Source organism: Diadema setosum, chromosome 7 (genome assembly GCF_964275005.1).
Source record: "Diadema setosum chromosome 7, eeDiaSeto1, whole genome shotgun sequence".
NCBI lineage: Eukaryota > Metazoa > Echinodermata > Echinoidea > Diadematoida > Diadematidae > Diadema > Diadema setosum.
This window is the reverse complement of record NC_092691.1, coordinates 20,519,033-20,535,497: the sequence shown is the minus strand read 5'-3', so window position 1 is coordinate 20,535,497 and position 16,465 is coordinate 20,519,033. Positions and strand designations below refer to the sequence as shown.

The window sequence follows — 16,465 nt, the reverse complement described above, 5'->3', positions numbered from 1 at the left end:
CCCTCAGCGGTTATGTGATACAGGATAATTTTCTACCACTTCCTGCATTGACACGATCAATTTACAATCAATTTACACTACTGTTCGGTAATAAGCCAGTATCAAGTATCACGGAAGTGCAGTATTTTCTCTTTGCCAGAAATTGCACAGCATGAATCCTATAAAATCATGCCATGGGCTGTATGAAAAACAGAAGAAAACATTGAAGAGGGGTAAAAAGGGGAATGCAAGGAAAACTTCACAATCAAACTTCTATCCATTAACATTCCTCACACCAAGATTTAATCACCAACACCAGGTAGTTTCATTCAAGATTACCCCTTGACAGGTGCCTTGTGTCAATATAACAATTCAACAAAGCCCAAACAACCTGCTGGTCTACTCCTTGTTTCCTTTTTATCTGTCATTCTTACACTGCTAGTGCATAAAGGCACAGGTGTTTATCTAGCCATAGTGCACTGGGAGCTTTTTGTTTCTTTTTTCTTTTCTTTTTTAGTTTGTTTCTCTACCTTGGTTAGTTTCATAATGTGTATCATTCCATCACATAACATACTTCAGAATTATGTATTTCTGGATACATTATTCCAGACTGCACCAAGTGCTCATGCAAAACTTAAGAGTACAAATAAGTAAAACTCAATTGCACTGGATTCTATGTGAAAGGATGTCTTGTCAGAATTAGCTGATTGACACATTTAGATGTATAGGCAGTGATGACATGAATCACTAAGCTTCTGACGTATGATAATGAAAACTCAAAAAAAAAAAAAAAAGGAATTTTGTATCAACTGTCAGTGAGAAAACACATTGACATAAATCTGTAAAGAAGCGTAGTGGAAAGTTCCATCTTATTCAAACACTAAAGGCAACCCTCCATGCCACATTTCTTCTTGCTGGGAACAGTCAAGAATTAACATGTGCGCTCACAATCAGATGAGACTGAGTTGGAGATATGCATGAATATAGCAGAAGCACATGGGTAGAACAGAATGACTATAAAGGGAAATTGCCACAAACACTCTCCCCCCCCCCCCTTCCCCAGTAAAGATTCAGTACCTTGTTGAATATGCCAGTTCTATTGAGGAATTTGTGAGCTGAAGTCTGAACTTTGCACATGACTCAGTCACACACTGACCATTCACTCATCAATTTGCAGTTCCAAAAAACACATTTTTGTGGTTTGGTGCTACATCATTTATTATCATAATTCCCCATTGCTAGAGTTAAATAATGGAGAGTAAATAATTCTTCTTTCAAGCCCTTTGTTGATCATATATAGTTGTTTTGATTGTAGAATTTGCAAGAGTCTCTTCACTGCCAAAGAATCAGTGCAGATTTAATGATTTAACCAGCTCCATTAAATCCTCGTCCATTTTAAGATATAAAAAGAAATTCAGTGCAGCAAATTCAATGATGAGATAATTTATCTTGCAACATTTCCTGTGGACTTGAGAATCAATAAAACAGCTTTGCAAAACATTCTGTGACCTAGTCATTTCAGTTTTTAAGGGGATTTTTTTTACCAATAAATATTATGAAGCAACTTTATTTCTGCATGCATTTTCCTTCTTGGAGTATGTGTTTATACATACGTCAGAACTAGGTTGGAAGAAACATAGTGTAAGCAATCATTCACCATAATACAGTGAGAATTGGATGCTCTTGTTTAACTTTGGTAACAGTCTAAAACCCACTCGCTGTGCTCGTGGGTTTAAACAGTTCCAAAGTTAAACTTGCGCATCCAATTCTCACTGATCCACTCTGTCCTGTGCATCATTTGTATATTAAATCATAGTTTACATGGTGTGGTGTATTTTCAGAATTAGGACCTTCATATTTTGTTAAAACTTTGGTTAGCATGACCCTTGACATTTTCCACCAATGTGCCAAGCATGATGATATCGTTTTGAAGCCTTTTTTTTTTTCCTGGGCAGCTTATGGAAGATCTGAAACTCCTGATGTTCACCGTAGTTTGCATTAATGTCTATTCTATGTACTTCATTTGAATACAATCTTTTAATGAAATCACAGCAATTGCATAAGCTTTACCACATCTGTATGGAACCAATCTTTATAAAATTATAACTGAGTAAGCAACTGAGTAAATAGCAATATTTCAACATTACAGTCTTTTTGACAGATGTTTCCCTTGCTTGCCAGTAATCATATTATTATGAGATAAATTCCTGCCACAGCACATTTCCATTGTACATACCAAGTTGGATGCAATTGCATTTCATGCTCCTTGGGTTACTGCATAAAATGCAACATTTAGCCTTACACCTTGACCTTTCTCAAGATTTTCTTCAAAAATTTGGAAAATGAATTGTATTGCCACACATATTGGTACAATTGCTAAATTATTGCATTAAAAAAAAACACCCAACAATATATAATGCAGGTCTACCAGCCTAACATGTAAGAAAACCCGCAAAAGAAATGCACCTCACATATCACAAACCCTGCATTGATTAAAAAGATGAAAATGTTGCTGAACAGGAAAGTCACTCCGAACATATGTGACCTTGCATCACAAAACCAATCAAAAGTAGCTCAAACTATTACTTTTTTGACAGTCAAATTCTGAATGAGGCCATTCTCAGCTTTAAAATTATAAACAATTCATCAAAATTGGATAACCCTCACCAACCCAAATAAACTAAGTAAAATCAAACATGCAGGCATGCTACTATTAAGAGAAAAGGAGTTTTGAGGTTAGGGCTCTATTTATGTGCAATGAGTCACCCTTCAATGTGTATAAAAATGCAAAGGGGATTAAAAACTCCATGGCAACCGCTGTGAGAGGATTATCGGATTAACAAGAGACATTAACACATTCTATTCAAGACAGGTCAAATCGATTCAGTTACTGCTGACTATTCTATCTCTCTGTTAAACTATCTTTTTCTCTTTTAAACTTTTGTAGGACTTCGTTCCCTTGAACATATTTTGCAACTCACAGGTGGAAGATGAAAAAAATAGCGCTAGACCCACGGAGTGTAGTGCTCACCCCAGTATTGCAAGTACAGCTCCTACACATTCTTGGAGGCTATAATCTAAGGAGAACTGAACAAACTTGGGGAGCTTTGAGGGATCTCCAGGGGGCATGGTGTTTTTGTGTGTATATTCTATCACATTGGCAATAATACCTGCCAAGTTTGGAGAAAATTGAACCATGAGTTTTCGTGATTTGCAAAATGCATACACTCACTATGTGCATTGTGTCTATGCACAGCATTCCTGGTTTTTATCTATAAAAAAAAAAAAAAAAAAAAAAAAAAAAAAAAAAAAAAAAATCCTAAAATTTAGGGATTTTCAACTCCCTCAAGTGAACTGATAACCTGAAACCTCCCCCTACCCCCACACACAAAATTTTATAAAAACTGTAAAATCACTAGTTATACTTAATTTATGCTTTCAAACTGTGCATTTAGATAGGAAAAGGGTGACTCTTGCCAGAAAACACATTAACACTACATCATCAATTGACCTCAAATTATATGTTTTACGGTCTACTAGAAAATCAACCTATGCAACTCTTTGCAGGTTTTGTGATGCACGGTCACATATATATCACATGTGAATTGACGGGTACAGTATATCATGCATGCCAATGTGTGAAGACATGATTTGTAGCCATGTTGTATACAGAATATTGCACTGCACCTACAACCATTGTCATGTTAAATGTGTGATGTGAGCAAGTTTAGCATTTCTCCCGGTAGGAAAAACATCATTTCACATCATAAGTCTGTTAATTTTTGCATGCCTGACAAAAAAAAAAAAAAAAAAAGAGAAAAAAAATCATTCATATACTGCATCTGTGGTGTCGCAAATAAATAAAATGAAACAATCAAAGAAAATAAAATGAAAACACATGCTATTTAGTTGATACACCCAAATGAGTGAGCAACAGAGTTGGGAGAAGAATCAAGAAAACTCAAATTGCAGTAATTTAAACCAACCGAACGTAGGCCACGTGAGCGTAGCAATGTCAACCTGAGCTATGGAAATTATAAAGCAAATAGAAAAAAAAAATGAAATTAAAGATAGAAATTCCTTTCAATGAATGTGATTTCCTGAGCATTATGAGAAGAAATGCACTGCACAGCTTAGACAAAATAATTCATTGTGGCCCACTTAAATTATGTAAACCAATCGCCAACACCATGTATTCTTTACTACAGCACCCATTGCTTTCTTTTGTTTTTAACAATAATCAACCAAGAAAGCTACTTTAGACAGCTTGGGTCTTTGGGAAGACCAAGATAATTTTCTCTGTGTGAATTTAGCTAACTCAAAGCTTCAGAGTGGACAATATATCATCTTATTTTATCTTTTTGAAAACAAACTCTAAGCTCACCTATGCAGGGTTTTAGAATACTAGCCCCCTGTGCTTTCATCTGCACCATTCCATCTGCACTTGGCATTAAACATTTGCACATATCCTCCACAACTACTCCCCAGTAACACATGTGAGGCTGACAAGATATTCCTTCACTTCAATCTACCTAATCTGCAACCTGGAACAGAAACTGTTTATCCAGAAAACAGACTACCAAAGCTCACTTGTTTCATCAATAATTAAATTGTAAAGCGCATTTCAGCATTTGAACATGTGCATGTAAAATATGCTATATCAATATATCATTATCATCATTATTATGATTATTCCAAATCATTCATGGACGTCTATGATAAAAATAAATGAGGGGTTGTATTCAAATTTCAGGGCAAACCGATTTTTGTATCAAACACAATCAGAGATTCTGAGATAGGAACAAGAGTGACTTCTACCGCTGTAACAAGTGATGGCCACTACCAAAGTCAAATTGATATTCATGGTGCAAGACAAGAATTACTATGAGACTGATTTGTTTATAACCTCTCCCCCCTTCTTTATCTCTCACTCCATAGAGCCCTTTCATTATCTTTTCAGCTACTGTAAAAGCTTTTATTTTTGCAAGGGTTTAATCTTTGCAAATTTCACAAATCACTTTTCAGCCACAAATTTAGCAACAGGAGTAAGTCTTGCACCTGATCTTAATATCAAATTTGCACTGTGAAAATATCAATGCACTCACTTCACAGCATTTGGTGTCTTATGAGATGGGGCAAAACCGTGGCCATAGCTGGCCAGATACACACACGCTCGTATGTCTAATGTTACACGCATCCCTCCCTATCAACAAACCTTAATACTGAGTACATGTACAGGAAAGTGGTGGAGTGAACGGACAGGCATTAGTGCACTTACGATAGCCTTTGTGTCCAATCACAAAAACGAGATCTCCCAAAGATGTCTGTGACTTCCTCATTTGCAAAAATATCTGTAAACGAAAATAACAGCTTTTGCAGTATCTCCCTGACTACCATGCTACAATGTAGCCAAGTATTTCAATAATCACCTCCTCTTCCTCTTCCTCCTGCTGAACCTCCAAGTCCGGGACGTTCTCCTCATGGACGAACCCCAGAGCCATGCGGAGACTGCCGCGCACCCTGGATCTGGAACTGGACCACGGAGGTGGCAATAAACCAAAACCAAAACAAAACATGGAACTGCACCTTTAAACAGAGTTCAACAAACTTCTATCTGTGTGACGTACGATATAATGCATGTCATAAAAGTCATGTTTGTACAGCTACCCATGCTGTGCTAAATACATATGATAACCACACACTATCCATGAATATGCTTCTCTGCCATCATTATGTGACAAATAGAAATGGAATATTCAACATGCTAAAAGTAGGTCTTTCTTACAAATAATATCATCATCACACATATATATATATATGTAGATACTATTTTCTTTCCTTTGCATAAGATGACAGCTCTTGCAACAAGAAAAATTTCAACTCTGTTTGTGGGAACAATGTTTTTGCTATCAAATTTCTCTGATTTCCATATGATGCATGAAAATGTGCACAACACACACACACACACACAAAGAAAAACTTTCTGAACAGTCAGTGTATCACTGCTACTTTGAAATTGTAAATAGGATATGTTTGTAAAGTATACCAAGTTTCAAGATACCACTACAATCACTTCACAGTGGAATTGCTTTTACATTTTGACAATCACTTACTACTTTTGACCTGTGCACAATAATGAGTGAGCACTGCACTCGCATAGACCCACAAACTTTACAACCCTTTTACTCAATAGTAAATTTTTCAGAGTTTAGATTATCTACCCCTTACATATGTCTGGGCTCATAACATCTAATGTTGATAAATTATATTTTATTGCATACCTGAGATGGTATTCACTGAAGATGTTACCTTCTCTGAAAATATTGGCAGGTTATTTTTTAACTGGTATCATGATGCAAGGTCATGATGTATCTTCTAGTTCTAAACCTTGAAAACAGTGTAAATTTTCTGACTTTGTTTGTGCTTTTGTTTTGTTTGTTAAGAATGGGTCTGGAGTGAGGCATTCATGTAAAAGTATTCAGATATCACCCCTCTTCCTCTCAGTCATGTATTTCTCCCCTAAAAGGTGATGGTTACCTCCTAGGTCGCAGAACATATCCCTTTTCTTGTAACTCCTGGCCTGGTCCTACTGTCTGGATAGAGACACATATGAATAAAAGGAAAAGAAACAAAATGATGATAATTTTCTTTGATTAACAACAATCTTTTGTGGACGAACATATTTCTTGATGACATAATTTTGTATGGACTAGATAACAATATAACACATCCAGGTGTAGGAAACATTTCAATTTTAGCATTTGTCATCATTAAAACAAGAGGAGTATAATTAAAAGCATGACTCCTTTTCTTTAACATTTGCACAGACAATAATCACCTTTGCCTACACTGATGACACTAAAAGCTGGTCTCAAACATCAGATCGTTTCATAGACAGTGGTCTCAAATCACAGAATAAAGTTCGGTCACACAGAAATAATGTTTAAACTTGAAATGGCCCCTTGTAACTATATTCTTTTTTTTATTCTAATTTATCTATTTTGTTGGTGAATACTGACACAATACTTAAGTTAGGAATATTTGTATGTAACCCTCTTGTGACTGTGCCAGAGAAGTTTATCTATCTACTGTAAAAGTGGATATTTTCGTGCAAGTAATTTTTTGCGCTCGGTGGGGTAAGAAGAGTTTCACATGTTTTTCATTCCATGGAATCAAGACATTAACTATTGGAATACATGGCATGCAAAAATATTTGTGTTTTTATTTTCGTGCTAGTATCTGGTTCCGCGAAATGCGTGAAAATTTCAACACTGCAAAAATTTCCATTTTTACAGTATCTCATTGTTACTCACTGGTAGATTGTGTAATGGAATTTCCACAACACCCAAGAAGTCATCTCTGGTCTGTGAGAAGAAAATACAGAAGAAATTTGGGGAAAACAGAAAAACAAGCATATTAAGGTCAGGGTAACAACAATCAAAACTCCATGGCATGACTGTTGAAGTTTGAATCACGATAAAAACATCGTTCAATCATGGCAATTTCTTACATACAACAAATTTACTAGCAGCACTACCAGTACTACCAGTACTTCTACACTACTAATAATAAAACACCACTACTACATGTACTACAACAACTACTACTACTGCTTCTAGTGTATGGGCTATTTCATATGTTTTCTATTTATAATATCGCATAAATTGGAACTTGTTTGTAAACAATTTTACTGGTGGGTGAATCCACGATCAGGACACACATTAACAGAATAAGAAAGAAGTGCCATCCTTTTAAAAGCGAAAATCAGTGATCTTTTACCTCAGAGATGATGTATGTACAAATTTTATGTTTATTACAGAGGCAATATTTTCACATGTTCTTAAATTCCTGAATATTAAGAAACACCATAAAATATATATTGTGTACAGGATTAGTACATGTACTACTTACTTCTTGATATGCAAATACATAAGCTACAGCGAGAAATATTAATGTGATTGTACCATTGTAAAGCCAGAAATGTTGGCATGCATAAAGCTTCTGCGAGGAGCCAACATTCGTGAAAGTAAAATGCAAGCAAAAGTTTGTCTACACAATGCATTGAATACCAGTCACCAATTCACATAAGTTTCATGCTGCAAAAAAAAAGGCCATTGGCTCCAATTTGACAAAGTTTCATGCTGCAAATGTTTCTGCTTTTACATTATATACTACTATTCATATACTTACAGCTACTACGTATAATGTACTAATACTACTACAGTTACTACCCAGACAGTTTCACTTCCTACTATGGCATAGACAAATATATTGTGATACTTTCCTATCCAATGAATAGCATATGTTGTCCCCCTCCCCCCCCCCAAAAAAAAAAACAACAACAAACAAACAAAAACCAAAGGATGGAAACCTTGTTGACAAAATATGATAATTTTCTGTCAATGTGAGGTCATGCAAACACCCTACTCTGCACTGGTCAGTGTTTAATGGATGAACACACACTTTGATGCAATTTTCCTCACACAGTGTTGGACTACAAGCCAGGCACTGGGGTGAGGTGCCAATGGCAAGTATGTTGCATGTGCCACTGTCGTGAAGGTTATAGGTGTATGAGCTCTTCCCATTACTTCTATACAAAATTAAATCCATTAAAAATTTCATGAATCATTTGCCTAGATACACTAGGTATCAGATGTGTGTATGCAAGTGTGTATGGGTGAAGGTTGGGGTGGTGGTCCATTCAGCTCCTCGAGGTCTATAGGCTTTATACCTACTGTATGAACTTAGAGGATCTACTGTGTCATTGAAGTTCCATTTGTAGATACATGGTGTACATGTGTACTGAAAAAAAAAAAAAAATCTGGAAGGTGGGGGTGGCATGGCATAAAACTACACAATGTCATTTGTAGTATATGTAAAGCCTTTTCGTAGTTCCACATCACAGTTCAACATAAAAAGGATCATTTGCCATAGCATTTATAACTGAGATTTACCATCTGTGATGTAATGATTATTCACATACTTATAATCCTTATAAATAGTGCTTGCTAAAACAGCTACTGAACAGCAACAAAGTGTTCATTACAGCCTAGTATTTGGAAATAATGATAGAAACTAGAAATGTCGCTTTGGCGACTGGTATGCCTCCGCCATAATGCATGATTTTCCCAATAGGTCTAGATAGTACATGTGGACAATGTGTGATTACATTTTCACAAAATTGGCAAAATATTGAAATGACAAGTTTGTCACAAATGTGTTGAATGTTCACCTTCCTTGACCTAGGTTTAATTGGATGAATAGGAGAGCATGTATCTAGGGATTTAAGGACTTTAACTCGACTTTGACCCATTCATACATTCAGGCATTGAGTGATTTTCAAGGTACAGGTGTGGAGAAAAAGTGCAATTTCTGAATTGAATAGTAAATTGTTACCATTTTCATCTGGCCCTTGACCCTAAAATTCATAAGATAATCACTTTCAGGTAGAACATGCATAATATGTACTAAGTTTCAAGATAACTTGAGCCACTTCCGAGATATGGAGGAAAAAGTTAGTTCAGCACTTAGTTGACCTTTTGACCTTTGAGGCAAAAAAAGAAGAAAAAAAAAACTTTCCAGAGAATTTCTATTAGGTTACACATGTATGCATACACCAAGTATAAAAAAAAATAACCCTGCTGGCATTGCATGATAGGATGGAAATAGTAAAATTTTGAAGTGTTGCACTTGACCTTTGACCCCTGATCTTTGACCCCATGAACCCTACATTCTCTAGATAATCACTTCCAGTCAGTATATGTATATACTATGTTCCATGAAGATACCTTGAACAATTTTCCAAGGTATGGAGAAAAAAAAAAGAAGTTTTAATATTTTAACTTGACCTTTTGACCTTTGACCTTTGACCTCATGACCCAAACTTTCACCAGAGAATCTTAATTGGGTAATACATGTATACACTAAGTTCTAAGAAAATATCTTCAGGCATTCAATGGATATGGTAGAAATAGTGAAATTTTATGTATTTGACCCTGACCTTTTGACCTTTGACCTTTGACCTCATGACCCAAACTTTCACCAGAGAATCTTAATTGAGTAATACATGTATACACTAAGTTTCAAGAAAATATCTTCAGGCATTCAATAGATATGGTGGAAATAGTGAAATTTTATGTATTTGACCTTGACCTTTTGACCTTTGACCTTGAGCATGTGCACCCAAAAGTTGATAGGCATAACTTCACCCCCTAATACACATACATGCCAAGTTTCATTAGGATACCTCAACAGGTTTTGATAGTTACCTTGTCCACAAAATTCATTACGGACGGACGGAAGGACGGACGGACGGACGGAAGGACGGACGGACGGACGGACAACCCGAAAACATAATGCCTCCGGCACCACTTCGTGGCGGAGGCATAAAAAAGTTAATATATTCAATGCAAAACAATACACAGATGCTTCCCAATAGGCACCTGATGGTCTATAAGCAAGTATATTACAAACTGTACTTTATTTGAGCATGACTCCATAAATAGTCTAGCAGCCAGAAAGGGTCCCCGTGCACCCCCCCCCCCCTAAAACAAAATTCTACGATATGTTCGAAGATCGTCAGAACCTGTATTTTCCGAATCCGGTTGTCGCCAGCGGAAAAAAAGGTTGCGCGCGCGTCTTATTTGCATATTTCTAAGATGGCCGCCGCCCGTTGCTAGGAGACGGATTATTTTTGAATAACTTTATTTAGGAATAACAAATTACCATAAAAATGGTGTCATTTTGAAGAGAATTAAATTTCCTACAAGCTGATACCCCATTTGATGGGATAAATAGTTGTTGTCATGAAATATTAAGGAAGGAATTATGTTTTTTAGCATTTTTCTAAAAAGATACGGAATTTGGTTATAATGTTCTTTTCCATATATCTAATATGCATTTACAAATAACATTTGAAATTTCCTAAAATTATCCCCCAAACATAGCTATTATCATGTGAAAACGGCTTTCCTATACACCAATTCCTTTAAAAGTTACACGACATTAAAGGGGATAAGGTTCAATAGGTTTTACAGCAATATTTAAGGGTTATAATGTCTCCGCGCGCAATTGCGTAGGTTCTGTATGTGGGGTTTGTTGTAGATCACTGCTATCTATTGATCAAATCTCATCGAAATCGGCGAAGAAAGAAAGAAAAATTACACTTTCTATTCCTTATATGATTTTTTTTTTTCGATTCTGTGTTACCAAACTCAATCCATTCAGCTTCCCATATAAACAGTTTCTTGTCTTTTTGGATTCCCTCCAAAATCACAACTTATCTGATATTAAAAAGTTAAAGAAAAAAAATTGACGTGACAGTTTCCTCTTATTGGAAGATTAAAGTGAAAAAAAAAAGAAGAATCTTATGCTAAAAGCCCTAAGAAATAAAGAACTTGTTAAATGGCCTTTCAGAGCTTAAAATGAAACATGGCTATCTTATTTTTTCATAACAAAATGAAGGGAAGTATCTGTGTAGTTCATGTCGGCCCATACTGGGTTACTATTCTTAAGAAATGGTTCCCGTGCACCCCCCCCCCCCCAAAAAAAATCTACGATGTGTTCGAAGATCGTCAGAACCTGTATTTTGCGAATCTGCTTGTCGCCAGCGGAAAAAAGGGTTGCGCGTGCGTCTAATTTGCATACTTCTAAGATGGCCGCCGCCCGTTGCTAGGATACGGATTATTTTTGAATAACTTTAGTTAAGAATATCAAATTACCATAAAAATTGTATCATATTAAAGAGAATTAGATTTCCTACAAGTTAATACCCCGTTTTATGTAATAAATAGTTGTTGTTATGAAATACTAAGGAAGGAAGGATTTTTTTTAATACATTTTTCCCAAGAAATACAGATTTCAGTAATGTTTTTTCCATACATTTAATTTCTGTTTACAAATAACATCGGAATTTTCCTTAAGTTAAACCCCATAAATAAGTATTATTCTGTGAAAGCGGCTATTCAATACACCAATTTCTTAAAAAGTTACACGACATTAAAGGGAAAAGGTTCAATACGGTTATACAGAAATTTAAGGGTAATGTCGACAGCCGCACTTGCGTAACGCGTGTAATACTATAATAATCATTGCAAGTATGAGACCCTATCACTTCTTACATCCAAATTATTGATTAAGTATCATTAAATCTTGTGGAATATGAAAACAAATTAAATTTTTTATTCGCTATCACCTTTGATCTACTCAGCTTCACTTTTAGTTTACGTCTTTTTTCATCAAATAGAATGAAGGCCTCACGAGAGGTGTAATTTCATGACGGCCGAAACGGGCTTACCTGGATAGGGGTTTCCAACATATCGATATTAATTAAACTTCTCTTCATCAACTCTCATTCTTCTGATCATCTTCACACACATACTCACACCTCCAGTATCGCACACAGGCATTCATGCAGGGGAAATGAGCTCAGTCATGAATTTCGTGAATTTATTCAATACGCCATTAATGCATTCATGGAACATCAAACTCGAATGCTTTATTTAGATGTCGAAATAAGAGTTACATGTCTACCGCACAAGCGAAATATTTCTCACCATGCTCTAGCATGAAATCAATTTATTTTTTTAAGATAAGATCGCACATACGTGTTCTCATTCTTTGGTGGTTCGCCTGATGGTTTTTAAACATATTGCTCATACGTTTATTATTGCCAAGAAACTAATAGATAGATTACAAATATCAAGGAATGGCACTGATAAAAACGAATAGTTGCAAGTCAAATCCAGTCGCTTTCAAATTCTGTGTTTTTTTTTTTTTTTTTTAAAAATGATTTCATGCACTTAACTTTATTACATGGGTTGATTTAAATGCAATACAACGTAAACTTGGTTGTTAAATCCGTTAGGAATGACTAATAATCAATATCATACAAAAATGAGAGAGAGAGAGAAAAAAAAAAATGTTATGGTTATTTAGGAAGTAGACCTTAATGCATGGATCTATAAAACATGAGGGAAATGTCTGAGGGAACATTAACTATGCATGCGTGTATGTATGTATGTGTGCATGTATATACTATAACTATGTATATATAATATATCTATATCTATATATAAATAAATATATATATATATATATATATATATATATATATATATATATATCTCGTTTATATTTATGCAGGTTTGTATACTTTTGTGTTGTGTGTGTTTGTGTTCAAGGATGTATGTGTATGACTAATGTGTTAAACATTAGACATATTCAGAGTGTAAATGTTTAACCACAACGAATACAATATTTTCATGTTTTCCACAGAAATTAGTTGCTAAAATGATTTGAAGTGTATCTGCTATAGGCGCATCTGACGTGCAATCCACTTTTAGAGCGCATGTAAGTTCCGCTGGAATAACATTTTAACTCATGCATGAATTAAATACACCATCCAATGTTTTCAGATAGCCATGCCCTACTCGTCCGCCGGTCCTTTTTAGATAGAGTAACTATAAATGTGCATTATCGATACCCAAAAGATTATTGACATTGCACGTTAAACACTTTCACTAGGTTGCCATTGTCGCGAGTCTCGATATGCTAATACATGTATACTATCTACCACAAATCGATTCTTAGTCTACGAGTGACCGTGGTGATCTTATCATGGCTTATCACATCTTGAGGTCTATGGTGGTAATCGTGTTGATCGTAGAAGAATTATTGGACTGTTCGAAAAATTACTACGATCAACACAATGTCTTTGACTGACATCAAGATTTGATTATCTGATGATCAGCACGATTAGTCCCCGAGTAAGACCACGATTTCGGGCGAATCGAGAAAGTGGACCCAGCTTTAATATAGTGAATTCCACGAGAGTGGTAACGTACCATAAGGATAATCAACACGACAGTTTCAATACCGTACATATCAATATTTACATATCTTCAAAGATTACTTCACCTATGTAATCTAGATTCTTTTGTATGCCTCCGCCAAGAAGTGGTGCCGGAGGCATTATGTTTTCGGGTTGTCCGTCCTTCCGTCCGTCCTTCTCTCCGTCCGTAATGAATTTTGCGGACAGCGTAACAAAAAAAAAAAAAAAACCCCTGAAATTTGGCATGTATGTGTATTGGGGGTGAAATTCTGCCTATCAACTTTTGGGTGCACATGCTCAAGGTCAAAAGTCAAAAGGTCGAGGTCAAATGCTTAAAATTTCACTATTTCCCTCATATCTCTGCAATGCCTAAAGATATTTTCTTGAAACTTAGTGTATACAGGTATTACCCAATTAAAATTCACTGGTAAAAGTTTGGGGTGATAAGGTTAAGGTCAAATGTGAAAAGGTCAAGTGAAAATGTTAAAATTTTACTTTTTTTCTCTGTATCTTGGATATTGTTCAAGGTATCTTCATGGAACATAGTATATATTATGCATGTACTGACTGGAAGTGATTATCTAGGGAATTTGGGGTTCATGGGGTCAAAGGTCAAGGGCAACACTTCAAAATTTTACTATTTCCCTCATATTTATGCAATGCCAGCAGGACTTTTTTTTTTTAAACTTGGTGTATGCATGTATAACCCAAAATAGAGATTCTCTGGCAATTTCTTTTTTTTTTTTGCCAAAAAGGTCAAAGATCAAAGATCAAGAGAAAGTGCTGAACTTGCTTCTTCCTCCATGTCTCGGAAGTGGCTCATGGCATCTTGAAACTTAGTACATATTTATGCATGTTCTGCCTGACAGTGATTCTCTTATGAATTTTAGGGTCAAAGGCTAGATGAAAATGGTAACAATTTTCTACACAATACAAAAATTGCACTTTTTCTCCATACCTTGAAAATTACTTAATGCATAAACTTATGAAAGGGCCAAAGTCCTAAAATCCCCAAATACATGCTCTCCTATTCATCCAATTAGACCTAGGTCAAGGAAGGTGACCATTTTGAATTTTGAATGGAAACAATGTCATTATCGTTTTCAAATTCCCAGTAACAGGGCATTTAATCTTGTTGCTTTCGCGTGGCCTTTCTTTCTATAATATACAAGAAGTAAATTTGTTATTGCTTTCAGCAATAACAAATTTGGGCCCGTTTATCTATATCATGACGAACCTCCGGAATAACGAACCTTTGGGAAAAAAAAATGAACCTTCGGAATAATAAACTGTAACCAATATTGTTATATTGTACAAGCTTTAACGCCGACATCTATTAACCTACTATATTATTATTACTACTTTCACTCTTTGAAAGGAAATACGCCAACAACCAACGACACAACAGGAATGGAAACAATGTCATTATCGTTTTCAAATTCCCAGTAACAGGGCATTTAATCTTGTTACTTTCGCGTGGCCATTCTTTCTATAATATACAAGAAGTAAATTTGTTATTGCTTTCAGCCGGCAGCATAGCTTTTGATGGTTTGTGATATCATTAGAATTAAAACATTGAGCTCTCCATAGCTGACAATTGTAAAGTAGTAGCCCGCCAAAGTTGGATTACCTTTTTTTGATACGCACTGTATAACCTGGGAAAAAAAAACAGATTTATTGGGTTTTTATCAATTGCACATTATAGCCACTCATATAATGATGTATTGTTTGAGTTAGTCTTCGTACACCACTTAATTACCAACTGCTAATAATAGTCGTAATCTTCGTTGTAATATTAAACTAGAAATGTCGCTATGACGACTGGTATGCCTCCGCCATAATGCATGATTCTCCTAATAGGTCTATAGTACATGTGGACAATGTGTGATTACATTTTCACAAAATTGGCAAAATATTATAATGACATGTTTGTCACAAATGTGTTGAATGGTCACCTTCCTTGACCTAGGTTTAATTGGATGAATAGGAGAGCATGTATTTCACTTGATCTTTGACCTTTGACCTATCGTAGATTTTTTTTTTTTTGGGGGGGGGGGTGCACGGGGACCATTTCTGAAGAATTTATGATGTAACCCAGTATGGGCCGACATGAACTACACAGATACTTCCCTTCATTTTGTTATGAAAAAATAAGATAGCCATGTTTCATTTTAAACTCTGAAAGGCCATTTAACAGGTTTTTTATTTCTTAGGGCTTTTAGCATAAGATTCTTCTTTTTTTTTTCACTTTAATCTTCCAATAAGAGGAAACTGTCACGTAAATGTTTTTTCTTTAACTTTTTAATATCAGATAAGTTGTGATTAATTTCACGTTCTTGGAGGGAATCCAAAAAGACAAGAAACTGTTCATATGGGAAGCTGAATGGATTGAGTTTGGTAACACAGAATAGAAAAAAAAAAAACATTTTTATTTCATATAAGGAATAGAAAGTGTAATTTTTCTTTCTTTTTTCGCCGATTTCGATGAGATTTGATCAATAGATAGCAGTGATCTACAACAAACCCCACATACAGAACCTACGCAATTGCGCGCGGAGACATTATAACCCTTAGATATTGCTGTAAAACCTATTGAACCATATCCCCTTTAATGTCGTGTAACTTTTAAAGGAATTGATGTATTGGAAACCCGTT

At 35.5% G+C, this 16,465-nt stretch overlaps 1 protein-coding gene across 1 annotated transcript in view; it reads right to left on the bottom strand.

The window, feature by feature from the left end:
• LOC140230429 (E3 ubiquitin-protein ligase NEDD4-like) overlaps nt 1-16,465 on the bottom strand; it is an 82,040-nt gene that overhangs the window by 26,142 nt on the left and 39,433 nt on the right. Inside the window, exons 6-8 of the mRNA XM_072310583.1 lie at nt 7,293-7,343; nt 6,517-6,572; nt 5,409-5,511 (exon numbers count right to left, since the gene is read on the bottom strand). Of these exons, the coding sequence (XP_072166684.1) occupies nt 5,409-5,511; nt 6,517-6,572; nt 7,293-7,343 (210 nt within the window). The remainder of the gene's footprint in view (nt 1-5,408; nt 5,512-6,516; nt 6,573-7,292; nt 7,344-16,465) is intronic.